This window comes from Anguilla anguilla, chromosome 14 (assembly GCF_013347855.1).
Source record: "Anguilla anguilla isolate fAngAng1 chromosome 14, fAngAng1.pri, whole genome shotgun sequence".
NCBI classification, from domain to species: domain Eukaryota; kingdom Metazoa; phylum Chordata; class Actinopteri; order Anguilliformes; family Anguillidae; genus Anguilla; species Anguilla anguilla.
The window spans coordinates 27,461,828-27,489,009 of NC_049214.1; the positions used below are offsets into that span (position 1 = coordinate 27,461,828).

A 27,182-nucleotide genomic window follows, 5' to 3' on the forward strand; every position below is an offset into this window, starting at 1 on the left:
GTTGTTCTCTTGAAAGTAACCAGTGTATGCTGTTTGTGTTGACTAACCAAACCTGTTTGACGAAAGCATTGTGGTCAGGGAGACACCTGCTTTCCGGCTCTGTCTCACCCTCTTGCTGCACAAACACATCTCATGACAGATGAAAAGACCGCAGGTAAAGCCAAAGGCGCCCCGTGATTGCCGTTGCTAGGCGATAGGCGGCCTATCTCTGATGGTACAACCCCCCCCCTGCAACAATGTCACTTGGCTGAAACCACCTTCCCCCCACCCCATCTCTCAGTTCCCAATCTCAAAACTCAGCAAATCTCACTCCCGTCAGCATCCAGTTGGCAATTCTGGTGTGGTTATATAGTTAACCAAACTCATTTTCTGGTTGATTATAAAACGACATAATATATTTTAAGCTGTAATCACATATTTATAATAATTAAAGCTGCAGTAGGCAACTTTCTCAATGGTCACAATGTAATGGTGGCATCAGGAAGCTAAATCCGAGTATTATCTACCTGTAACTACTGAAAACTTGAATAATCCTCATAGTTTCTAGAAAACGACTAAATCCTTGTCTGTATGTGATATTTCCAATAATCTACTCTCCTGCATAGTCAAGGACTGGTTTTTAAAAAATGAGCAGCAACTGTCATAGCTGAACATCTGACTCATCTTTTTACGCTCATTTTGGATTCAAATGGAAGGCTGCTTATGTTCTAAAACTGAAGAACAAAAAGACGCAGCGTTGTGTGTTCTCACAGTGCAGTGTGCGTTCGGCCCCCAAGGAGAACTTTTAGAAAACGTCTTTCTTGTTCTCTGACCTCCCCCTCTCAGCTATTGGTCCAAATATCACATGGTTGGTTGCGTCACGGTTGAGAGTTCAGAGGGCAGACTTCACATGCTAATGTACAGAGAGTCAACGCCAATCTCTCTTCTGTAGAGATGGGATTTCTTTGAGTTCCCGCATGTTTGATGAATGGTGCTACTCGTTACAGCAAGTCATCAAAACGCCTAGCACACATTTGGAAATAAGAGAAGTGGACCTCCTCATCTAAACTCCACATTTGCCGAATGTACAAACAAAACTCTCCATTCTCCATCCTACTCTTATTTAGAGGGCGAACGTACCATCTCCTTCGCCTTTTTTTCTTCTTTTGCATAGCTAGATAAACTAAAGCCACTTTAAACACTTTAAACTTCTTGTTTTGTGCTGTGATCTCGCGTAGCCCTTCTCTTTATACATCCATGGTGTAGCCGCGAGACGGAGGTCTGGGCGAGATTCCCTCACCCGGTTAATAGCTGCCTTGTAATTATTGTGCGTAATTATTAATATGGCTTATTTGGTTGAGGCACCATGCTGTGTTGCATGGATGAGCCTCGCGGCCTTGGATTGGCGACTGGTAGGTCCTCGGGGGGTTGTGTAATCGCTGATTGTGTCACCCGGGGAATGGGAGGGTTTAGCCAGATAGGGTTCCCTGTTCATCGCTATCTACTGACCGAATCTAGTGACTACCCTCTCCCAGGTCGGCAGGGGTCTTTGCATACATGGCTACGGCTGCAGATGATTGGACATTCCAAATTTTGGGTGGGAATTGGATATCCCAGCCCCATGTTGGGTTCCAAATTTATTTATTTTTTATAAAATAATATAAATAAATAATTCACGGAAGCAGGCTAAGGTTATAGTCACATTACCTGTCTGAACGCAAAGTGTCTTCACATAAAGACGTTATTAAAAAATAGGCCTTCTTACTGACTATAGGTTATACAGTATATATACTCTCACAAACAAAAATATTCACACATTAAATATTAAATACAATTACTCATATTAATTCAGCAGTCTGTGGATTCCGGTGAGCTGAACTGTTTAACTCCAATTTTAACTTAACACTAGGTTTGTTGTACCAATCCTATGCCACACTGAGAATTACAACATGCATGTGTTTGATATAGCTGAGGAAACCAAAGGGAAGTACATAATTCATTTCTGCATTTTCTGTGTTGCTCTTTACTTTCAGTGTCCCGCTTTGATGACTAATATTACTTCTTTCCTTCTCATCAGTATGCCCGTTTATTGCTCGCTAGTGATGTTACTACTGAGGTACCTATTTACTGCCTGCTTACAGGCTCAGTGTGTTTGTTTGTTTGTTGCTGTTGCATGCGTTTCAGTGGGTTTTGCATGAGTCAGTTCACCTCTGTTGTGGTGTTGTGGATGCACAAAAGCAAATGCAGGAAGTAGTGTCACTTCATCAAGTAGGCAGACTAGGCACCCAACATCATTTTAAAGGCATACTATGCAGGATCATTAGCTGTGATCCTGTGTTTACAATAGAATAACCTAAGGCTTCTCCTCTCTCCTCAACCCCTCACTTCTGTTGAAGGCAAGAAACATCCTTGAGCACAATAAGCATAGCTAGCTCGATAGCTTGAGGTAACATTACCGGTCCAACAGAAAACACGCTTCACTTTTCATCCATTTAGGGAACTTAAGAAAAGCAAATCTAAGGTTGACTCTGGTTTTTGAACGAGCCCTGTTGGCTTGTTGTTTTACTTTTCTGTACTTGTGCTTCTTCACCTCCTCCATTGAAGTGGCTAACTAGCTACAAACCCTTTGCTGAAACCTTATCCCACACCCACCTCTCCTTACACAGAAAAGAACATCATGCCCAGAAACATCCTAAACACATTTTAGAATAAAAAATACAGATGGAGGAGCACAGATTTGGAAAATGTGCGCAAAGACATAGATATGACTGAACATGGTTATTTTATGATATTGTCAGGGTAAAAATCCTGCATGCCTAGTCTAGTATGCCTTTAAAGTGTGTGTACTGGCTTTAGCATGTGGTATTTGTTCATATTTGCCGACACTAAAATTTACACCAAAAGCTTGTCCCGTATTATTTGTCCCTTGTGTTTTTGAGTCAATGAAGTGTGACAACAGTCCAGTTCCCTTGGTCCAGCTCAATCTACTCTATCCAGCTGGTCATTACTCTGGCTTTGACTACACCTTGGATTATGAACCTGGAATGTCCAATTCTCAAATTACCATAGACCTTTGGACGTTGTGTGATATTCTGTTTATCTGCAATACATACAGCAAAATTAATTAATTTGTTCATAAGTTTAATTGGCATACAATATGTTCTCCTTGAACATATGTACTAGTAGCTGTGGTGATAATCTGTATTTTATGTTTGGTCTTACATAATTCTCAAGGGTTTGCATTGAGAAATTCTCAGTGAATGTGGCAAATTGATAGCTATAGTATCCTCATTGGTATAAAAATGGATAAATAAATAAACCTTCATTTTAAAATTGAATGGACAATCTATGGTTCATAAGGACAATGCAGAATTGCCCTTCCAGTGCCTGGTACATGGCTGTATTCACAAATGGCCCCACACTTGGCTCGGAGATTTGGCATGAAGGTTCCTTTTTTCTTTATGTTATGACTGTGTTCTCCTCTTTTTTAGCCTGTGTTTGTAATCAAGCATTTGTTGGGCCAAAACATGAGAGAGGGTAGAGGGTGTAACGCGCGTGTGTGTGTGTGTGCGTGCATTTAAGTGTGTGTATATATGTGTCTGCGTCTTTGTCTGTGTGTGTGTGAGAGAGAGAGATAGAGAGAGAGAGAGTATGTTAACAAGAAACCCCTTGCTGGAAAAAGATAATAATTACATTTGGCAGAAAATATTGGACAAAATCTCAGTGGCATTTTCTGTGCATATTACTGCATTTTACTAAGTTTTGAACGCATTAAAATTACGTGCAGAAAGAATAGCTACCATGTTAAAACTGAACCCTTAAAAACTGAAGAGGCAAACAGTTCAAAATTACAGCATGGCAGTTTCGTAATGTAGATGTATGTTGTGTGAAGCTTCTGATGTGCGAGTGGCTGTTTTAACACCTGGGGAAGCGGCATTTGGACTCACATTCTTTTTTCTTTTTTTTTTGTGCGTTTGTCCAGGTGCTTGAGGCCACGCGCGTCACGCGGCGGAAAAGCAACATGGCCCTGCGATGGGAAGCAGGGATATACGCCAACCAAGACGAAGGGGAGGAGGAGGAAGAGGAGGAGGAAGAGGAGTAGGGCTAACTCCACGCTTTAACCTGTGACAATCAGAAAGAGAGAGGGAGGGGTGCCCAAACAGGACAGATTTGACCCCGCCCACCACCACCATCACCCCCACCCCCTGCCCCCAATATTTATTTCAATAAGGCCCCATATCACAAGTGACCCATTGATTGACCGGTGAATCGAGCAGGAGTCTCTGGCACGCTCGGAGGATACAGGCCTGGCTCAGATCCATTGGGTTATAAGCAATAAGATCTCAGAGAAAGCGTACATCTGCTGTCAGGGGTCAGAGGCAGTTTTCCTTTTTTTGCTTCAGGTTTTTATTTTGAGTTTTTCTTGCTGGGGCGTGTGCAACTTTGAAGATGGTTGAGATGCATGTTTTTGTGAAGGTTTTTAAGATGGGAATTGGCACAACCGAGTTTATCGTTAATCTGAAAGATTTAAAGGATCTTCTTCAGGGTCAGGGTTTTTATTTGGCTTCTTGGAAATGATATTAGCTGACTTAGATGCACTCTTTTTGCTTTTCAATGCTTGAAAAGGTCCAGAAGGCTTCAAAGAGCAGTTTTGTGTTACTGCAGCACTGAGATCACACAGCATAAGCATATTGGAATGAGAAATTCACTTAAATTAAGCGAGAGCTGAAAGTTGCCGTAGATTTCCTGCGTGGAATGCTTGATTAATTTATATTGGCTTTTATAATATCTATCCTCCACTGGTCAGTATGATCTTTGCTAGATGGATGACTGTAACTTGTTTGGTCATTTCTTAACAACCCGATTTGCACCCTCTGCAAAATGAAAATACATATCATAAGCAATACAATCACCGCTGATTTTTCCTACTGATCCCCGTAGCTGGATAAATAAGCATAAGAATAGTAGATTTATATTGCACAACCAATCATAAGAAGCATCATAAAAGGTCCCTTTCTGGAGGCTGATCAGTCCTCTGTTATCATTTTAAGGCGGTGCCTTGCCTACCTTCTGTGGGGTAAGTTATGGTAACACAAATGTTTGCATCCATTGTTCTTTTTTTAGAAGGTATGCTGTGCAAAAACAGCAAGGAGCATTATATTTCCTTTCCTTTCTAATATCGTAAAACAGACAGCCCTGCCGTGTCAGAAGTTTGCTTCCCTCCAAGTTCGTTAGGCCTATAGCACGCGAAAAAAAAACATGCATGGTGTCTCAAGATGCCAGAACTACAGAGCTTAGCCCGTGAGTGAGCAAATGCTGTCCTCAAACTCGCTTTTCTGCAGTCATCCCATTCTCTTTTTAATACCAGGGCGGAGAGGAAGAGGAAGTTAATGTAACACTGCATGCTAAACTCAGTGGCTGTTACAGCAGACAGAAGGGGTGTTGTAAAGCTACCCTGCTGTCAATACAACATACCAGCAAACTACATTTACCAGTGCAGACTACATAGTCCAGCTTACTTTTTTTTTAGTAAGTTAGACTGTTGTATTAAGTTATATTGTACCAAGACGTACACATAAACCTGAAAAATGGACTTCTTAATCTGGGAGGTGACAGAACCTATGGTAAAGTAAGGCTTTAATCCCTGCATTAATTTAATGAGACCGGCACACTTCAGCGCTGCTGTTTTACTGTTTGGCAAAGAAAACAATATAAGGAAGTTGAATACTGCAATGTAAGTGCACATCACTTATATTGCAGTATTCGACTTCCTTATATTTTTGACATCTTTGGTGATGATTTTGGTATGACTCACCAAAACTGTTCCTCACTGAAATAATCGGGCTTGGTCATGGAAAGGTGCGACCGATAATTGTACATCCTGTTGTCAACGAAATTTCCTCTTGAACCTCGTCTATCCTTAGCCTCCCTGGAGTGCTATTAAAGATGTTTTAATTGCTGTATTTAAGCTATATATTATTTCCTGCTACTGTGTATTGAAATTACATTGTTTTCCCTAATTGGTGTTATGCTAGCTATCTATTATTGCAGTACATTGAAAACGAAACTATAGTTATTCACAAAAGGCTTTCTGCTTAATATTCCCTTATTTGCTTAAAACAAGATTCAACACACGGGCATTGAACTTCTTTCTGATAGTTATCCCCTACTGACTTTTATCCATGTAATGTTTTTGAGAGGTACTGAATTCTTTCAGAATCTGCAATAATATGCTTAAGAGAGCAACCATTTTCACAGAATATTTTGCTAGATCTCTTTGGTTGAAGGTAACTGTTGGGAAACTCAAAGTGGCGAGTGTTTTTCCAGTGGACGCGATGTATTTAACTGTGTTTAAACAACTAGTTGTTTAACCAAAAAGAACAAATTCTTCATTACCAACAGCATTCGGTGGCTAGTCATATTATGAAATTAGGAGACTAAAAACAATGGGACCAGCTGAAAGAAATGTTTTGATGGTTGCTGTACTTTGGATATACAGCACCAATTGGCATAAATACACAAGGGCATAAACAAAATGATGGAGAATGAAAAATCAGTGAGAGAATCCAAAATCGGTGAGAGAATCCAAAATCAGTGTATTGACTAATCATCATAGGTAAAGAGGCAGTGTGGTCATCCTTAAATGCTTCAGACACAACTGCTAACTAATACCAGGGAAAAAATTAATTTTGACTTTTCCTTGCTTTCCGATGTGGGTTCCTGCTCCCCATAAGGATTCCACTAACCAAGAAGACAACAGGCACTTACAGGAAGTAGATTATGTACCTTGTACATGCAGGATGATGCATGATGCCCAGAATCTCTGCAGCAGCAGCTGTTTGTGGTGAGAGTTGAGGCACTTGTGGCGTTGGCGTAGTTCTTATTGTGCTTTTTATATGCAAAATATCAAAGAGTATTGTTGTGGGAATTTGTCCCTTTCTGAGTACAAGAAATCCTTAACATTTGTTATTTCTGGATTAGAATGACATACAAGCTGTCAGTTTTTCTAAGGATCTTTTTATTTTTATTTTTTTGCGGAAGTGTGATGTGTTCAGCGAAGCAATAAAACCATATTATGTGCCAGTTGCGCTGACAGAATGTTGCACCGTGCGTGCAAAGCTTTTATTTCTGCATAAGGACAATGGCTGAATAGGACAATGTATATATGTTAAAGCCTGTTAGCATTTAGAGGGGGAAATTCATTGTTTATGTGTCTTGACAATGAAAACCTACTTCTGTTTTCCTTTTGTTTCCTTGCTGTGTTGGCTAGAGATGAAGAAAGCTGTGTCATTTAAGAATTTTACTTACCTATTGGCATTGCAATGTTTCTGCTTTGGTTCTTTGACATGGGAAAATATGAGAGGCGGGGAAACAAGTATTTCACTTTTAACGAAGAAAAGTCTGTTTATATTGGTGCAGTCGGATATTTACAATAAACTCTGGAAAATAGTTTTGAGAAGTTCTGAATTTTAAAGCCATGTATGCACATTTATGCAAGTTATATATTGTTTTTGTTTGCAGGTTTTTGGAGATATTTTGAGGGTGAGATTAATCTGCTAAAAGTTTTGAGAAGTTATTATGCAAGGTTCACATGACTGTCGCGCTAATATACTGCTTGCTTTTGGGTTTTGTCACACCAGCGTCTCAGCATGGCAGTCTGAACTCAGAAGGCATAGATAAAGGTATTGCCAGGTTTGTGTGCTTATGAAATGCCATATGTCTTCGCAAAGCATAGGAGTGGTTTCTTTTAGAAATTTGTTGCTTTTAAGGATGTGTATAGTAATATAATAATAGCACAAATGGAAGCAACATTATTTAATTCAAGCATTTATTTAATGCAACAATTTTATATTCATTTGCTGTTTTACCTATATTGTATGAAGACACAGCAAACCTGTATGGTGGATCTTTTCAAGACGCATGTGGCTTGCGTTAAACATTAGGTGGGGTGTGACATCAACAGGGCATATTTGACATAACATATAGAAAGTACACCAAGGAGTATTTATTTTGCTGCAGTCAATAACAGAATAAAAGTTACTCTACAATCAGAGTTGTTTTGGAACTGTAGTCGAGCAATCCATAGGGCCGATGATAATACATGTGATGGAACTCCCTCTAGTTCCCATTCTAATCCAGAAATAAACTGATACGCTAAATTCCCGTGGATCAGTGTTACGCAAGGTTGGCCCTTGCAGAAAAAAACAAACATGCCATGGTTGTAAAAGAAATACCAAGAGTACACAGTGATATCCGAAGAACCTTGGATGCCTCAGCATCTCTAAGAAAGAAAACTGCAAAGAGGCTTTGTCCTCAGGCACGTTCTGTCAACTTTGTACTATGCAGACCCTTGCCTTTCAGTTTCAGTACCTCACGCACATGTCAGAGCAGCATAGGTCATAGACAAAATGCCTCAACAGTATTACACCCACAGTTCATTTACAGCATAATTTGTAAAAAAAAATAAATAAATAAATAAAAATGCTCCGAACATTTTTGTCACCCCATGGAGTGGATTAAACTATTCTGTGAGTGTTCCCATGAGTGAATTACTGAATGCATTGTACACTCAAACTAACACAGACAAATACTGTTTTTTTTTTGTGTGTGTGTGAAAATACTGTTATGATTTTTATTGTTGTACTTTGAAAGAATGGCGATGATAATATTCACCATTGTACTCAGAAAGACTTGTAAGGTTTGGAATGCCACCATCCAGTGTGGTAATAATGAAAAATTAAGAAAAGGTAAAAGTAAGGGCAATTAGAAAGAAAAGATTGTCTGTGACACTTTTGGAGATACAAAATGAATTGTGGGAAAATCACTACATGGTGGATGTGATGAAACAATCATGTTCTACATAAACATTGTGTTAATATGTTAACCACTTAATGTATTTTCATATTCTGCTTCTGTTTCATAGGTATTGTAAGGCTGACACTTATACAAGTATATAATTATTTTCTCATTAAAACAGTGTCGTTTCTTTATTTCTCCCATTGATTCTGCGCTACCATAAGCAATTCATAATTCATCAGCAATTTACCATTTACATACTATACATCTCAATTTATCAATGGTATAATGTGGTACTACGTGGTCAACACTGCAACTGATGGAGTAGTGTGAATAAATTATTAATTGAAAGACTTTTTAAATTAAAATCTCAACCACTAGTGAGACACTAGTGTTACACATCCTAAGTGGTGGAAAGGAATAGTAGTCCAATATACAACTCTACATACAAAGTTTTTGAGTTAAAAATTTAAAAATCCCAAATGTTGGGTTTTTCACTCAGATGGACGAGATATCAGTTATGTTTTGCAAACATGTCTATATATGAATGAAAATGTGTGTGAAGATATTTATGATTTCATCGATATTTTACTAGAAAAGCAGCATAATACATAAGATCATAGTTTCACAGATAAGAAATTATGTTTATTTAACAAGTATGATAAAATAATGAAAATAGGTTTCAAGAAATTTTTGATGAAAAATCAATTTCCCTGGAAAATAACACAAAGTACTTAAGACTATAACCTTACATCCAACAGGTGAAACAAATTCAACAATCTAAAATTTGAGGGATTTTTCCATTAAGATAGATACGAATTCAACTATATTCTGCAGCCATGTCAATATATATGAGTCAAGTGTTTAAGACATTCATGATGAAAAATCTAATTTACTGTAAAACAGCAAAATAGATAAGACTACTGCCTTGTGCTCATAAAATGAAAAAATACAGAAAGAAAAGTTGTGCTCTTTCATTCAGATTGATGAAAAATGACCTTTATTCAACAACTAGTATATACATATATATGATAATGTGTTTTAAGACATTTATGCTGAAACATGTATTCCACCTGAAGAACAGCTAAATAGGTAAGACTACATACAAATGTCCAAAAGAAAAAACCTAAATTTGTGGTGTTTCCTTTCAGATGGATGAGCAATCTTCATTCAGCAACCATGATAATGAATGAACCATGCCTGAATATGTTTGGAAGCATTTATAAGAAATCTATTTCAGTGGAAAAGTACCGTACATAAGACTATGGTCAGAAAGAGAAAAGTGTTAAAATCAATAAGTAATTTTGGGAAATCATTTTTATTGAATAACCACGATGAAATAAATGCACAAAGATGTGTTTGGAGACATTTATGATTAAAAATCTTTTCAGAGGAACAACAGCGAAATATGTAAGGCTATAGTTCAAAAAGTGAAATAATGCACAAATCAAAGCACTGCACCTTTTTCTTTCACATAGATGAGAAATTACTTTCATCCAACCACCACAATGAAATAATCAATTGGAAATTTCTTTCAAGACATTTATGCTGAAATACATAGTTCATGGGGGGGAAATATAACAATAAGTGAAAAAAATTAATTATAAAAAAATGTGGGTTTTTCATTCAGCTTGATGAGAAATCTTTATTCAACAATCAATAAACAAATAAAAACCTGTCTGATGACTCCTAGGATGAAAATATATTTCACAGGCAAAACAGGAAAATACATGAGACTAGCATTTATTATCATTTTCTTTTATTTTCTTTTATCATCAGCAAAGCATATTTTATTCTGTGTGTATTTTTTCCTGTGTTTTTCACTGTTCTGTGAAGCACATTGCCTGTGCGTGTTCGATTGATGCCCAGTCCTGTTCCTGAGATCCTACCATCCAGTGGGTTTTCTTTTCAACCCTAATCTGACACGCCTGGTGTGAAGGAGTTGGAGTTTTGGGAGACCAACCGCGACTGAACAGGGGGTTCTTTAAACTATTAACCAGAGGTAAAATAGCCACAAAGTCTCAAGAGACAAGGGAAAGGAAAACAATACTCCTTAGGGAGAGTATCCCAAAGAAAAGCTCTACACAACCCACATACTGGGTAAAAAAAGAACTAAGGCTTATGGAGTATGAAAATAAAACAAAACTGCCGGAGCAGAAAACGGGGCAACTCAAAGAAAACAGACCTCGAACCGAGGCTGAAAAAGTAAAACCCTAAAGAAAGAATACCGAGCTTAGATTGTGGCACCAACTTGTTGCCAACAATCTAAAAAAAGCTAAAGACTGTTGTGCTAATTTTATAGCCACAACAATCCAATATCGCACCTTTTTACCTTTTTACCTTTTTACCTTTTTACCTTTTTACCTTTTTACCTTTTTACCTTTTTACCTTTTTACCTTTTTACCTTTTTACCTTTTTACCTTTTTACCTTTTTACCTTTTTACCTTTTTACCTTTTTACCTTTTTACCTTTTTACCTCGCTTGACAGAATACCGGCTCTCGTGCAACATAAGTGACACTAAAGCAAAGCTTATCGGCTTGCTCAGGGTTTAAATAGAACATCAACAGGTGCAAATTGTAAAAGGAAATTTGCACGTGTATAATTCAATCAACTCAATGGCCGTAATAACTGAAGAAGAGGTGCATGAAAAAACCAATGGCCGTAATAACTGAAGAAAAGGCGCAGAAGGAAAAGAAATGGTGGCATCAGCCAAAACCATGACACCTGGTTCTACTAATAAACAGCTAGCTCAATGAGATCTCTAGCTGTTGAATGAGTCCTTTGTTATGATTAGAGTGAAAACTTACAGGACGGTAAATCTCTAGGAGTAGGGTTTTGCAGCCCTGTCTTGGATCAAAACACTAAACATGCAGGAAGGTTTTTCTGATCATATTCAAATTCGTTGTTCCTCATTATTTGTTCAATATATAAATGTTATTTTTTAAGCAGAGGAACAGTTGTTCTTGGGGAAAAAGCAGCACAGTGTCTGTAAAAAGTTGGTTTGAAATTCTTCCAAAACTAATTTTGGACTGAGGCTTGGGGGTGCTAAAGTTGGCATAGGTAGCCTACACTTTTTACTGTTATGTAGGCTACCTGACGAACAACGGTAGGTTACTATTTCCCGTTTCTGTCCTTAATTATTTTAACATTTAAATTTCATAACTAAAAAATATATGTTATTTAATTATTTGAAACTAATGTTGATTAGTTATGCTCGTGGAAAACACCACAGCGAGTTACAGCCCGACTTCCCCATAGCAACCTGACACCTCACCCTTCGTTCATCAGACACAGGAACTGATCTGGTTTGGCTCCTTTATAGACAAGGAACAGATGAGCTGTTTTTTTTTTTTTTTTTTGACTGCCTGTTCATCGTAGCTCCTACGACATTTCTTAGTCTGCGAAATTAGGGTTCAAGGAAGGAGAAAACTTTTTACCGACCGAGTGAGAGGACGCAAACCGAACTTCAAAAAAAATAAAAATAATAAGAGGCATTGTTTCCTCTTTATTTTTAAACTCGTGTATTTAGCCTACGTTTCAAAGGAGAGGAAATGCAGCGTTTGTCACCGTTTCGGTACTATGTTGAACCCGTCGTTCTTTGTGCCCAACTTGCCAGTTCGTTCTATGATACTGGTTTACAGATGGTAGTGTACGAGCGATGCGCCAATGCGACCAACACCATCAATCACACCGCCACTGATGAGGAAAAACAGAAAGCCATTTCCAACTTTTACATGACTTACACTATATTGTCGAGCCTTCTCCCATTCATACCCGCTTATTTTCTGGCGAGACGTGGGGATAATGGGTACAGGAGGGTACCCATCGCTGTGCCTTTGGTGGGTTACCTGATTTCAAGAACTCTGCTCCTGCTGGTTATCCTGCTGGAGTTACCCATCGAAGTGATGTTTGGGGGAGCGGTGATTTATGGACTGTGTGGGGGATTTGCCTCGTATTGGGCAGGTGTCATGGCTCTTGTGTCCGTATCTTCAAGCGAGGGACGTAGATCACTACATTTGAGCAGGACAGAATTGATATACGGATTGGCGGGGTTTTTCGGTAGCATAGCGTCTGGCCACCTTTTCCAGTTGTATGTGGTTGAAAACAAACAAGGGGTAGTGCTTGTGGTTCTGAGTGTATTGCTGTATCTTTTCTGCTTTTTATACGTTGTTTTTGTGCTTAAAACGAGTCACGATGATCGAAATTCAAGGAGCAGCCAAGATGGGCAAGATGGGCAAGAAATTGGAATACTGAATCATCGTTACCGTGATATTGTTAATGTCGTCCTCCTGTTCGCCAGTGCCATTCTGTATGATATTGCTGTTGCGGGTGCTATGGAGATTTTGATGTCTTTTGTAAGGAAAGAACCCTTAAACTGGAATGCTGTATACGTGGGATATGGCAACGCAGCAGGCTTCGCAATCTTCTTCACGAGTTTCCTCGGGGTCTTTGTTTTCTCCAAATGCGCAAGCGATACCACCTTGATCATAATTGGAATGCTGTCCTTCGCTGCCGGAATTTATTTTATGGCCTTCGTGACAGCAACATACATGTTCTATCTAGGTAAGATGCATTTCATTATATATTTATTTTTCATACTGTATTGCTTATGCTTTCATTCAGTAAATATTTGAAATACAGAAAGTGCATGGCTTCTTGAGCTTGAGGGGGATTTCACTCAATTTGTAGATATTTGGCGACATGCTGAAATAGTCCTCGATTCTCTGGTCTCCAGTGAGAGAAGCGGGTGCACTACCCATGCATGGCGTTAAAGAAGAATTCACCGTTAGCAGAGCAGTTAGGCTGCCTCCAAAGTATATCGCTGAAATATTAATTTAATTTTGAAATACTGACTTTCCAGATATGCTAGATAGCACCTGTTGAAAGGTCACAGTAAGTCTTACCTGGTACCAAAGAGTCCCGGCAAATATAGTAGGCCTATTCAATACTTTCGTAGGTATGACTGAGTGAAAGGATGTAGGCTATTTACACACCAAATAGTATGTACTAGGGTCCAGACTGACCCTTTGAAAACTATATCACCATTGCAATGGCTCATGAGCTTTAGTAGGTTAGGCCTAAACAGATGGCATGGAAATCCTTCCTGGAAGCTGATCATTGGCCACTATTACTTTGATTTATTTTAAATAACTATCAGTGTAGTCATCTGAAAACCACATATTGGACAGTAACTAGTGTGCATTTATGCAAACCTTCTGTGAAAGACAGTAAGGCTGAACACTGGCAGCCTAATATGGGCAGTTTCCAAACCTTCACAAGTCTTTTCTCTGCTTTGTTACAGCTCGAACTTTGACTCTGTTTGCACTAATCCCGATGCCAATCATTCGCTCTCTGTTGTCCAAACAAGTCCAGGGCTCTTCGTGTGGTAAGTCCTTGCGCTGGTACAGTAAATAGGCCTACAGAAATGATACACCCATTATAATAACATTGCATCATGTTTCTAATGACATAACACTGATGGGAAGCCTTAAAATGGAGAAAACATTGGAGTACAACAAGGTCAGAAATGCTGTTGAAAAGAAGATAAGAGAAAACAGAAAATCCCATAGAAAAGCTTAGGCATTTATCTGATTTAGATTAAACCTGCAATGGTCAATCCAGGTTACACTTCTGAAAAAATTTAGAAATCACTGGGCTACTGCCAGACATAAGTATTTCAGTGGGTTGGTGGAGGAAAAGTATTTGTTTAACCGGTTTGTCCACGTTCCTTCTGAAAATGTGAGACAGAAAATTTCCCAAGTTGCATCACTGTATCTACTTCAGCAAGCACATGACTTGAGAACTGGGCGGGGCCTTATTTCATTCTGAAGCATGCAGTGACCTGGTTCACCCAGATTCATCTTCTCTTTCCTTATTTCATTCTTTCCTAAAGTCATTCTGAAGCATGCAGTGACCTGGTTCACCCAGACACATCCTGAGTATTTGACCAATATATCCACACAAAAAAAATTACTTAAATCTCAGGAACACTATGTTTGAACAATGCTGTTACAGGCAGCTAAGCTCTTATCCGAGAGAACAGGACTCATGACTCAAGACACATTAGTTAATGGAAAGTTATTTAGATAAAACAAGGCAATAATGTTCATTAGCTCAACTCGTGCCTTTCACCATAAAAAAAATTGTGCAAATTGATTTAATGAAAAAACAAAATTATTTAAAATTGGTCATTACTTTCCCTTTCCCCTATATAACTTATAAATATATTTATTTGGTAAGTTCTGACAAAGCAAAAAATGAATATGGCTGGAATTCAAGTATATTTTTTTAACACAATTGGTATCTCGTGATTGGTTCATTGTGGGATCTCAGTTTTAGTCATCTGATAATCGAGCCTGCTCTTTATGTTTGTGAAGTGAGGTGTACAAACAGAACGTTTGTGCACAAGCAGATATGAGAGAGGAACTGCGTGTGGTTGCCATGGTCTTGCAGCCAAGTTAAGCCCCCTTTTCACCACAAGAACCTTTTCCAGAACTCCGGAAGTTTTTGCAGTGAAGAAGAGGCACAGACTTCAGTATGCATCACTAAACATTACTTCTTTTGCTGTAATCAAGGTTATAGACACACACGCATGTACAAATGCACACACGTGCATGCACGCACGCACACTTAAATGCAAAAGTATTGGGACTGTTTGTCAAATCAGTTGTTTCCTCTGTACTAATCAGATTTGTATTTTCAAATCAAACAATGACTATGAGGCAAAATTCAATGTCTGCATTGTGAATTCATGTGTTATTTTATTTATTTTTGTTTTTGCTTTTATAGATATTGAACAATATTAGCTGTTTCAAATTTCACAGGTTTACCTGTGCCATATCAAGAACAAATATGTATGTGTCCCAAACGTTATGGAACTCACAGGTTAAAGTGCACATCCTCGGCTTTTATTGAAGGGTATTTTTAACTTTTAGAAAGGTTGTAGAAAGATGTATAAATTACAGCAGTTTTTACATGTGTAAAAAATATGTTATAATAATGTGTTTTTCAAAGTGGAGCAGAGCATAATGGGTACAGTGAGGTAATAAAATAATATATAAATAAACTATACTATGCATCCCATGCCCCTGTCGGTTGGGTGGCTTTTACTTTGATAAGCAATACAAAGTCTCCCCATTTCACTGAATTCTGAAAATAATTATACATGATTTTTACCCCTAAGAGCGGAAGCAACAACATTTCCCTGTCAGCCAATATGAGTTAGCAAGCCCAAACCTACGCTACCTTGAGAATACTGTGCCTGAAGCCACATTTTAAAACTAATGTACAAACATAAACCCACATTTACGTATAGTCATTTACACTATTTGTTATTGTGATATACTGTGTAATCTCACAATTCAATAAGGAGCTGTGAAATTCCAAAAATATAAAGTGCCGTGAAAAAGTATTGGCCCCCTTCCTGATTTCATCTATTATTGTATATTTGTCACACTGAATGGTTTCAGATCTTTAGACAAAATGTAATATTATACGAAGGGAACCCAAGTAAACACAAAATATGTTTTTGAAATTGTTATTTCATTTATTTCATGAAAAAAGACATCAAACAACCTATCATGGAATTTCTAAATGGTGAAACCAAAGTGTATAGAAATGACCATTAAATAAATGCTGAAAATGTGCACTTCAAATATTAAATTGTGGTGTTCAGTGCCAAATCAAGAAGAAATAAACAATGTCTTCTTCCCAAACATCATGGAGCTCACTGTACATACACGCACAGTAACATGATTGTAAAATGTCACCCGGATTCTTGCTAAAGCCCAGAGAGAAGTGTGTAGATGTGAAAGTGTAGTTTCCCTTTTTCATGCTCCACCCCACAGGAACTGAAAGTCAGACATTTCCTCCTGCCATTGTTGTCTTGTTGATTACCAAAACATCTTTTTTTTAAGATAAAAAGAGGATAAAGCAGAAGCGGAAAGACTAGGTTAGGTGAATAAATGTGAAAAAGCACATCAGGCATAGGCTTCATTGATTTTTTCAAAATTGTTGAAAACTTTACACAGTTCCAGTCTTTCCACATTTGTCACAGTGTGTAATACCATGTTCTGTGACTTAAATAAAAATAAAGTCCAGGCTTAAGTTACCATTAAGTAATCAGGTTGATAAGTGAAATAGCTCCCTCTACTGACTAACAGTTGACACAAAACGGTATAAAGTCCACAACATTTGAAAGATGGCTCAGCTTTGTTAATAATTATGTATTTCATAATTTTAGAGCTCGACATTGATTGTCTAAAACAGATTTGAAAATTTCATAGAAATTTTCGAGCAATTTTCAGGCTATTGCCTTTAACCTCCTAAATAATTCCACAGGTATAAAAATCCATCCACCTCTACTCATTAAGTGTCAGCTATTTCCTGCAGTCTCTCCAACTCCCCATATCCACCTCCATTTCATGTTTTATTCAGTGTTTTTAAAACTGCCCTCCCCCTCCAGGGAGTCTGGGGATTGAACAACATCATCTTAAAGGCACAACCCTAGCCCAACATCGACAACATAATTGCACAATAAAACTCTTGCATACCCACTGTTCCTTACTCTACTAAATTAATAGTTGTGCGTAACAACACTTGTTTTCTCCACAGGGAAAATTCTCACAATGCTGCAGCTCTCCTTTTCCCTGGCCAGCCTGGCCTATTCCCCAATCTTCACTAAGATTTACCAGGCTACGCTCGAGTGGTTCCCTGGATTCACCTTCCTCTTCTCCAGCATACTCACAGTCCTCGCCATCATACCCACAAGGTAACTGGAGGGGTCCTTCTCTGCAGTCAATTCAAGGCTGATTCATATTGATTTCTGAATGATTTATTGGGGCTCTAGCGATGACTCGCAGCATTCTCTCGTTATTTATCTCCATGTGTGGCGATGCTTAGCATTAGAGGGTGAGTGAATGAGTGAGTAATGAGAATGTGAGCATTAGAGAGTGAGTGAACGAGTGAGTAATGAGAATGTGAGCATTAGAGGGTGAGTGAATTAGTGAGTAATGAGAATGTGATCATTAGAGGGTGAGTGAATGAGTAATGAGAATGTGATCATTAGAGGGTGAGTGAATGAGTAATGAGAATGTGAGCATTAGAGGGTGAGTGAATGAGTGAGTAATGAGAATGTGAGCATTAGAGGGTGAGTGAATGAGTGAGTAATGAGAATGTGAGCATTAGAGGGTGAGTGAATGAGTGAGTAATGAGAATGTGAGCATTAGAGGGTGAGTGAATGAGTGAGTAATGAGAATGTGAGCATTAGAGGGTGAGTGAACGAATGAGTGATGGGAATGTGAGCATTAGAGGGTGAGTGAATGAGTGAGTAATGAGAATGTGAGCATTAGAGGGTGAGTGAATGAGTGAGTAATGAGAATGTGAGCATTAGAGGGTGAGTGAACGAATGAGTGATGGGAATGTGAGCATTAGAGGGTGAGTGAATGAGTGAGTAATGAGAATGTGAACATTAGAGGGTGAGTGAATGAGTGAGTAATGAGGATGTGAGCATTAGAGGGTGAGTGAATGAGTGAGTAATGAGAATGTGAGCATTAGAGGGAGCATTATGTGTCCCAATATTGTCTTCCATTTTAAATAAAATCACTTGAAATGATTTGTCTTTCTCTTTTTTAAGCATTGTGGGCTGCAGGACCGCCAGACAGGAGGGTTATGAGAGGATACAGGGTAACTGATGGATGAGAACGTCGGCCACTATAGTTCACCTGCTCCACCTCTTTTAAGGGCCAGAAACATCAGGGAGGACAGCCTGACGGAAGGAATACATTACATTACAAATCCAGAGCAACTTACACAACTTTTTTTTTTTAACGTTGCATCCATTTATACAGTCAGATATATATACTGAAGCAATGCAGGTTAAGGACCTCAAGGGCACAACGTCATTGTCCTACTCAGTCGTTTCCTCCTGGACTTTTATCCAGTCCTCATGGTAATCAAAACTACTGGCCTCAGATTTAATGCAAATGCAAAAACATTTTACAGCAACTAAATAAATGACAGGAGTTACATCAGTCATTAGAATGGGGATATTTTTGAATCCTGAAAGACAAGGGTGTGATTATACTGGATTCTCTGGAAACAAAAAATAATTATGTTTTGATGTTAGTTGCTGTAAATGAACCTAAAGGCCTAATTTGTATAATGTGGCATTTTTAATATCAGAGTTAAATTATTTTATTTAACTGACATGTCTGAAGAGCAGCATTTGCTTGGTATGTAAATTTATTGATGGCAATTTGACACAGGCAATTTTTTCAGAATGTTGACATATAAGAATTATGCAAGGGATTTATACAATGATTGTTTAATGTATATATTGTACATGTACTGTCCACTTTTATGGACATTTGATATTTCTTTATTATGATATTTTGTACTTTTATAAAAATGTTGATAAAACATGTTGTCAATAGATTGAGGTTGGAGGATTGGACAGCTGACACAGGAAAAATGTATGAGTCAAACTACCGAGTCTCTTTTGCACAGTGAGGGGGTGTGTCCTTTTGATGCACATCATGTATTGGGTGGCATCCTTTCCAAGAGGGAATTCTTCAACTGGCCAATTTACACTGTCCTTCAGACCAGTTTTTGTTTTGATAGAGGATTTGGAAACAGTTTGAAATAGATTTTATTAGATTATTGGTGACCCAGAATAGTCTAAAACAGGGGTTCTCAAACTCGGTCCTGGGTCCTTGTGTATGTTGGTTTTCATTCCAACCAGTCACAATCCTAGAATTTTTTTTTTTTTTTTCTTAATTAGGTACTTTTCGCATTTAGAGGGATTATTTACCCTCTGAAGCCACATAGTGTCAGAAATAGCTATGCATGTCATAAAGAATAAAAGTCCAAACTAGAGGTGAATCAACAGGCTTCTAATTTGTGTGTGTGGACACCTGACCACTACAATTAACCATCTGGAAGATAACAAAGAATTAAAAAACTAAGCAAATGTTTATTCAAACCTGCATTGCATTATGTTTACGGGGGAAAAAATAATAAGAATGAATAATAAAAAAACCTAATTAGGAGCCTATTGATTCCCTCTTTTAATGTAATTGTACTATCACAATATGCACAGTGTAGTACAATATCAGCACAGGAATTTTATTCTTTGTGGAAGCAAAGCTATTTCAGACATAACATGGCTTAAGAGGGTAAATAATTCCTCTACAAAGGAAAAGCACCTAATTAAGAATTTGCAACATTTTGTTAAAATTATTGGATTGAGATTGTGGCTGGAACGAAAATCAGCATACACAGGAGAGGCCCAGGACTGAGTTTGGGAAAACACTTGTCTAAAATATCAATAACAAAAAAAGATCTTTTGAATATTACAGTTACAATGTAACATTTCCTTCGGTCACAAACAACTGCACGTCTATATTTTTAAAAGTGCCCTTTTTAATGATTTCAATATACACTGCAATTTGACTTGAAAAAAACATGTATCCTCGGTTAGTATGATATTTCACACAATGTGAACAATAACAAGGAATTATAAAGATGAAAATAAGGCGAAGTGAAAATTGCAGGCAACAGCGACAGCAGTTTTATGTTCAAATTTGTCAGGTCCATCCGCTATCATTTCAGCCCAGATCAGAACAAGCATGTCCAAAATATACAGAAGTGTACTTCAGATGATGACATATGTCCATCCAGTCTGCCCTTGCACTTTCATTAATCTAAGGAAGCATACTATTTTTGGCAGCAACTGTAGTATCTTCACTTAAGGCTAGATGGGCAAAAGGCATCACCATGGTAGTTAATGAGTGCAGTTTTTTAAAAATCCTTCACAACATAATATCATGAATCGCTTGACTGCTGATCTCAATAAAATAAAAAGGCAGACACTTGCAGAAATTGTACATTCAAAGTAAAATGACAAAGTGGGATGTTCAATTTTATAAGTAGACAATACATGTGCTATGGACTGACAAGAGTGAACTGCGGTACATTCAAATGTTTTTTTATTGGTCCAATATTTAAAATCAGTTGAGGTAAAGATAACTGCATCAAAACAACATTGATGAACGGGCTAATTTACACACTTGTAATTTAAAACATCAAAATGTACATGTTATGAATTCCGTAGTAAACAATGCACAGTAGTGGAACAAAAGGAAAAGCATGTAATAAGCTATTTGGCTTTTTAACATTTTAAGTTTACAAAAATAAGAAAGCCCCCTCTTGAACTTCTCCACCTGTTCACCCTCAGAAACCTGACCTAACTTGGATTAAATAAAACATGTTTGTACAAGCTTGCAGGGTAATGGACATATATACATTTTTCTAGACACATAAGGCAGTCCTAACTGATAGGATGACTTTTTGAAAAAGCAGGAATATTAGAAGGAACTGTACACAAAGTCAGGGCGTATTCAGTGGGTAGTTACAAAAGGTTATTTACCTTCAACTGTAATTATGATTTTTTATTTTTTTTATTTGAATGTTTTGGCAATTCAGGAAATTTAGGGTGTCCAATAATTAAATCTAAATCTATTAAGTATTTAGGACTCTTCCATGAGAATGATGAGCGTTTCTTAGAGCTTTGTATTCAACTGGTATGTCTGCAAGTGACCTGAAGTTCTGTATCTATATGGCTAATCTACGAGTAGAATCATTTAGAGATATGTTTCCATCAAGTAGATTTGAAATCCAGCTCAATCAAAGAGGTGTAAATGTTCAAATTTCATCCATGAATAAATTTCATACTCAATGAAGTTCTGTGCAGGATATTTTTTGCTACGACAGTATGAAAAAAAATAATAATAAAACATTGTAGCTGCCTCAATTGCACCCTGTAATCACACATTAAGGGGGAAATGGCTACATTTATTCGGTGGAAAGATTTCTGGGGTATCTTCATAAAAACAACAAGGCAACAGAAAGCATTCAAAAAGGCAGGGTGGGTTCAGCACCCTATGGAACAACACATTCATTCACATTCTCGTGTTTTTACTGTCCTTTACTATGACCGGTAATTTTAGCTTCAGAATACTGGATGAAACTGGATACACTTAGCAGAGCTAAGTACATCAGCCTTAAGAGAGTTCCCAAAGTGACATTAAAAATGAATGGTTTCTTCCTCGTCTCACAAGCAAGAATTTCAATTAAGCTTCAGCCAAAATCAAAATGTTATGTTCACTGAAACAGACATGCTGGAGTTCCCATATCCTTCAAACCACTCAACCTCCACTCCAGAATTACACTGTCAATACAAATTACATCAAGTCAATATCAAGCCTAAAATCAAAATTTGTTAATTTGCATCCGAGGGAATAGAAAGTACAAAGATGTCAAACAGTTGGCAAAAGCCCTTGTAAAATTTCTCATGACAATCCCCTACAAAGCTAACCCGGCTGTATGGTTTTCTTTAAATGTATAAACTGATGAAAAATATACACATAAACTGAAGCAGTGGCCCAAGGGTAAACTGATGAAAGGCTGACACTTTCCATTTGAATCTGACATGATTTTGAGCGGAGAGAGGCAGCTAGCAGCTGACAGGATAGGAAGATGCTCGGAGAAAAAGGCCTATATGTCTGTGACAGCTGTGGCTCCAGATGGTGCGGTATCCAATCAAAGCACAAATTCTGTGTTGTGGAGATTAAAATGACCTTGCACTGTCCTTTCTAACCCACCATCTCTAATCAGTTTTTTTTTAGGGGGGGAATATTTTTTACTTTCACCTCCCGTAGATGCTACAATCAGACAATTTCTTGTGATGTCTGCCATACACACAAGCTTCTGTGTGTAGGTAGTTACACCCTAAACACTCGACAGAGTCCACATGTCCACCCAAATGTTTAAAATACACAAAAATACTGACAAATGTGAAACTCAGTGAAAATATATCATATAAATAAATTAAATGGATTAATGCAAAACGATGAAATTCAGAATGTTGTACGATTTGTAAATCTTCAAGTAGATCTTAGATCTCCCGATATCTTTGAGACTGAACCAGTGCATTACACAATTACAATGTCAACCATCCTGAGGAGAATAAAAGGGTGCAAGCTTTCATCACTGGATCCTTCAGATATTTGCTCCCTACTTTGAGTGAAAAATAATGATCAGATTTAGTGACACAGCATTTAGTATAAGCCTGAATGGCATAACTATATGAACAGCTTCCTTACTATGCAAAGATGCAATGATTTGCTTCCCTTCATAATAACTTCCTTCTGAATGTTTTGAGCTTCAGAGAATATTAAGATATTATAATAAATGTTGTAAAATTACAACATTACAACATTTACAAGCTGGCTTTTCAACAAAAGACATGAATAAAAACTAGGCAAAGAAACAGGAAGGTCATTTTAAAATTCTAGATTCAAACAACTTCCCTGTTCTCTGCCCAGTCTCTCCAAAAGGTCAGTCCCTTAGACAGACTTGGGAAACCAAGGCATTATGTCATAACCTACGATCTCGAAACTTCAAAAAAGTTTTTGTCAAGCTCAAGGTGAAAGCGTATAAACATAAGATGCTAAAACAACTCTGTAACCTGCAAGTCTATTATCAATTAATTATGTCAATGTTAACACATTTTTTCTCAATAAATAAGAAAAAATGACAATTAAAAGAAAAGGAGGAAAATGTACAGTAGAATAATAAAATGGAGACTGATAACTTTTCCACAAAATGATTTAGACACAGATGTAGACACAGAAACTATAATGGCATTTCACTGCTTTGATTTTGACAACTTAGTGAAAAGAACAGTATAATAACACAGGCAAATTTTTCTGAGCAAACGTTGCAAAAACTACCCAGATCTGAGAAGGGAACTCCCATAAATGCTTTCCCCTCCATCCATAACAATTCCATAAAATCCATTCTACTGTTGAATCCTCACTGAGCGGAAACTAAGAACATTTCTGTACCCCATTCAAAATGAATCACAATCACAGTTCACTCTCTTATCATGGTCCACAAGACAAACGTAAGAATGTCTCTTTAGGTGTCCTCATAAATTCTTGCAGACCATTACTCCTCTTAGGTTCCTGGAATTATACTCATTCCTTACACTACATCTCTAACATTAAGCCATGCACATACTATAAATAAAATGTAGACTTCATATATGGCAGATTTTTACAAACTGAAGAGTACTTTTTAAATATAAATATCAATAGTGCAAAAACAATGTGCATCCAAGGCATTGGACAGTTAAACAGATTGCACATTAATCTTTGTTATGAAACAGAGAAGTAGTCTTCATTAGGAGCCAATATTAAATTTTAAAAGGTAGCGCAGACATTGGTCTACATGGAAAATAACTCAAACGTAAAAACAAAGGAAAGGGTATTGGTTTGAATTTCATTTTAAAAATTTAGATTTTTTACAGATTATTTTATGTTTGTGGCTATATTTCCAGAAATGTAAAATTGCTAATTATATAATAATAAATGTCCAAGTAATATTTAGATTTACAACACTTGTACCAATGTACCAATCCTAAACTTTCACATGGCATTATTTTTAGAATACACAGACACATCAATGCAACAGAAAACCATTCTGACTGGTCAAAATATTCATGGTAAAATAAATATAGCCAACCTTTCCCAAATCTCCCTTTTCCGTGTTAGGGGAAGTACAGAAAGAGACATGAGAGGTGCAGTTTAAGTCCTATACATCATACAAACTGATCCCCACATTTTCAGCAACCAGATTTTGTATTTTGTAATTCAGACAAAATGGTAGTGATGACTTTTATAGAAGGAGACCAATTACAATGACCTATGTGCAGTGAAACAATTATGATAACTGAACTTATTAGAGGATAAGACTCTCATTGAATAACCAAGCATGGCACTTGGCGCACTGTAAAAAGTATTTTCTGGCATTTACATGCATTTTACACAATCCAGTCCGGCTGTTTCTTGAATTTAGAATGTCTAAATGTTACAATAGGTTATACACTTTTATATGTATTTTATATACAATAATAAGAGAAGGCCAAATATTTCAGTGCCAATTGTAATTTATGGCTAAAAAGCAAAAGGTCACCAGTTGACAAAACATTGTTACTGTTAGACAACATAATACCACCTTTTTGTGAATACCCTTGAAGTAACATTTATAAATGCAATATCTGTCGAAAGCTGTGAGCACTACCCTGTAAATCGACATGCAATTACGCACAATTAAAAGATTAATTGAGATTACTCAGGTGCAGAAAGGATGAAGGAAATGACAGGTAAACAAGTGTTTTCGCGAGGGGGCCATAACTGCATCGTGTACAATAGAACTTCAGGATATAAAAACCTGGTTGCCAGGAAACACAGGGGCCCCATCGATGCACTTCATTATCTTCCCAAGTACTACACGGAAATGATTTCAGAGGCATAACTGGATTTATCAGCTGCCACGTTTCAAAGATAAATCGGCACAAACCTTAAAAGGAGGAGTCTCTAAATGAGTAGTTTTAACCAAAATATTAAATATAGCACGGTTGAGAATTTTTTTTGAAATACTTCTGAAATCGTGTTTATATGCCAGAGAATTCTCGGTTCTGCAAAACAAAGATGGTTCTCACACTGACAGAAAACAGAACCTTCTCTTCCTCCTCTCCGCGGGTCAATAGCACCATGACAGTAACCAGCGCATGCGGAAAATACTGTAAAATCCAGTTAACGGCGGCTTTACAGCGCTAATATAATATGGCAAGACACATGAACGAAATTAAACATTAAAAGAGCTCAATTATGAATAAGAGTCATAAATAAGAAGCTGAATTTCATTACAGTACCATTCTGTGCATGCTTTCATTCGTCAAGGCCAAAGTTATTAGGAACTATAGGCAGGCAGCCATACAAATATACCAAAAAGAACAATTTACTGTAACATCAAACATGACAGACCGAGCCACTCCTTAGTACTAGCCATTTCAACCCAATATTAGTCACTTCCCGTATCTGAACAGATAAGGATTTGTATCAACACACGCCATTTATGAGTCAAAGGTCTCTGCTTTAAGACAGAAGATGAACACAGCAAAGTGTGAGGTCAAATGTGCCTAGCTCACATGTAGTATTCCACACAACTGTGCTGGATATTCTTCCGTCTGCACACCTATCAGCTATCCGGGTCCCAGCAATGTCCAAGCAGACCTTACGGATCACGCACGCAAGGCCTGGTCTCGGTACTACTTGTGTACACACGTCTCTCCTGTTAAGCAAAATCATCAGAGAACACTGAGGATCCTTTTGGGAACATATTGCGATCGTAGTGACAGTAATACAACTACCACACTTGCTAAATTGATTTATCTGAAATTTCAAAGCTAGTTTAGCACCTTTCACAGGCGTGCTCAATAATCACTGAAAGACTCTGACAGGTCACATGAATGTAAACATCGTTGAAGACAGTGTTTCAGAACTGGATGAGTTAAGACTACTTTAATTACAGAGACCTTAGGTTCTATTTTTGGCACACTGTGAAAAGTCCCACAATGAGCATTGCCTATCAAAACCCGAATGTAGCTGCCCTCACAGTCAACTGACCTCTTGTATATAAATATATCTCTTATTTTCTATTGCCTTGAACCATATCAACAGATGACAGGGGCTCTCTTTACAGCTAAGGAACAAGCCACACTGACAATTTATAAAAGAGGTTACACAAATAACAACCCTGGCAGGACTGTAAAGAATGAGGAATGCGTGCGCATGTATCACATGATTATAAGCCCCGATTCCTGGGATAACGGCGGTCAGAAGGAAACACTAGCGCACTGTGAAGGGCGGGGATGGGACGCCGCGGATTGCCTTCAGAGCAATTATGAATAAAACCGATTGGCTGCCGGTGGGAACAGAGCTCCAGTGTTCTTGCAGCTAACCATTTTCCGATGCCTTCCGCCAATGTAAGACGGCCATGATTTTTCAGAAAGGAAAAAAAAACTAATTCACGGGGCTTATCTATAACGTACAAGTCACACCAGCTGTGCCTCCGGTACAATAATACACACAACCGTACTGCGAGAATAGAATCACAGTTACTGGGGTAACGGGGTATCAGTCAACAACAGCGTTCTTTGATCCAATATCCAAATTTCGCACTCTCTGGATGCAAAATGGCAACCAGAAGTATGTTCATTTTGAGCCAACACACAATAGTATATGCAATTCAAACTTTCGCATGAGTCAGCATTTGGCTCATGGTCTACCTTAGTTAGAGAACCGTCAAAAGCTCTATGGAGTTACACAGAAAAAAAAAAAAGACATGAGAGAAGATAAATGGCAAGGCCATCGTTTTGACTTTCAAACTGAGCTGGTGTGCTGCTCAGGGCAGTGCAAGTTTTTCCCCCATCAACAGAACTGAGTGACTTGGCAACAGTGCAAAATTTAAGTCGTCCACCAATAACAGTCACAGTATTTGT

At 37.8% G+C, this 27,182-nt stretch overlaps 2 protein-coding genes across 6 annotated transcripts in view; both read left to right on the forward strand.

Moving 5' to 3' along the window:
• Nucleotides 1-8,953, forward strand: part of LOC118212175 (A-kinase anchor protein 2) — a 120,910-nt gene extending 111,957 nt beyond the window's left edge. For 4 of the 5 annotated variants that reach the window (XM_035389822.1, XM_035389824.1, XM_035389826.1 and 1 more), the window contains 2 exons: nt 2,057-2,095; nt 3,962-8,953. In XM_035389822.1, the coding sequence (XP_035245713.1) occupies nt 2,057-2,095; nt 3,962-4,081 (159 nt within the window). In that variant the 3' untranslated portion in view covers nt 4,082-8,953. The remainder of the gene's footprint in view (nt 1-2,056; nt 2,096-3,961) is intronic. The other variant, XM_035389823.1, reaches the window with a different exon arrangement.
• Nucleotides 8,954-12,110: 3,157 nt separating this feature from the next.
• On the forward strand, nt 12,111-21,516 carry LOC118212408 (thymic stromal cotransporter homolog). Its single transcript, XM_035390242.1, has 4 exons — nt 12,111-13,339; nt 14,079-14,162; nt 17,390-17,546; nt 18,411-21,516. The coding sequence occupies exons 1-4, from the start codon at nt 12,328-12,330 to the stop codon at nt 18,466-18,468; spliced, it is 1,311 nt and encodes a 436-aa protein (XP_035246133.1). The 5' UTR covers nt 12,111-12,327; the 3' UTR covers nt 18,469-21,516.
• Nucleotides 21,517-27,182: the final 5,666 nt, after the last annotated feature.

What these genes read in the sequence shown, in the direction of transcription:
- LOC118212408 (XM_035390242.1), top strand. Translation starts at nt 12,328, where the DNA reads ATGCAGCGTTTGTCACCGTTTCGGTACTATGTTGAACCCGTCGTTCTT. An exon ending in AGTCCAGGGCTCTTCGTGTG is followed by an intron (nt 14,163 to 17,389) that starts GTAAGTCCTTGC and finishes TTTTCTCCACAG; the next exon opens with GGAAAATTCTCACAATGCTG. An exon ending in CTCGCCATCATACCCACAAG is followed by an intron (nt 17,547 to 18,410) that starts GTAACTGGAGGG and finishes CTCTTTTTTAAG; the next exon opens with CATTGTGGGCTGCAGGACCG.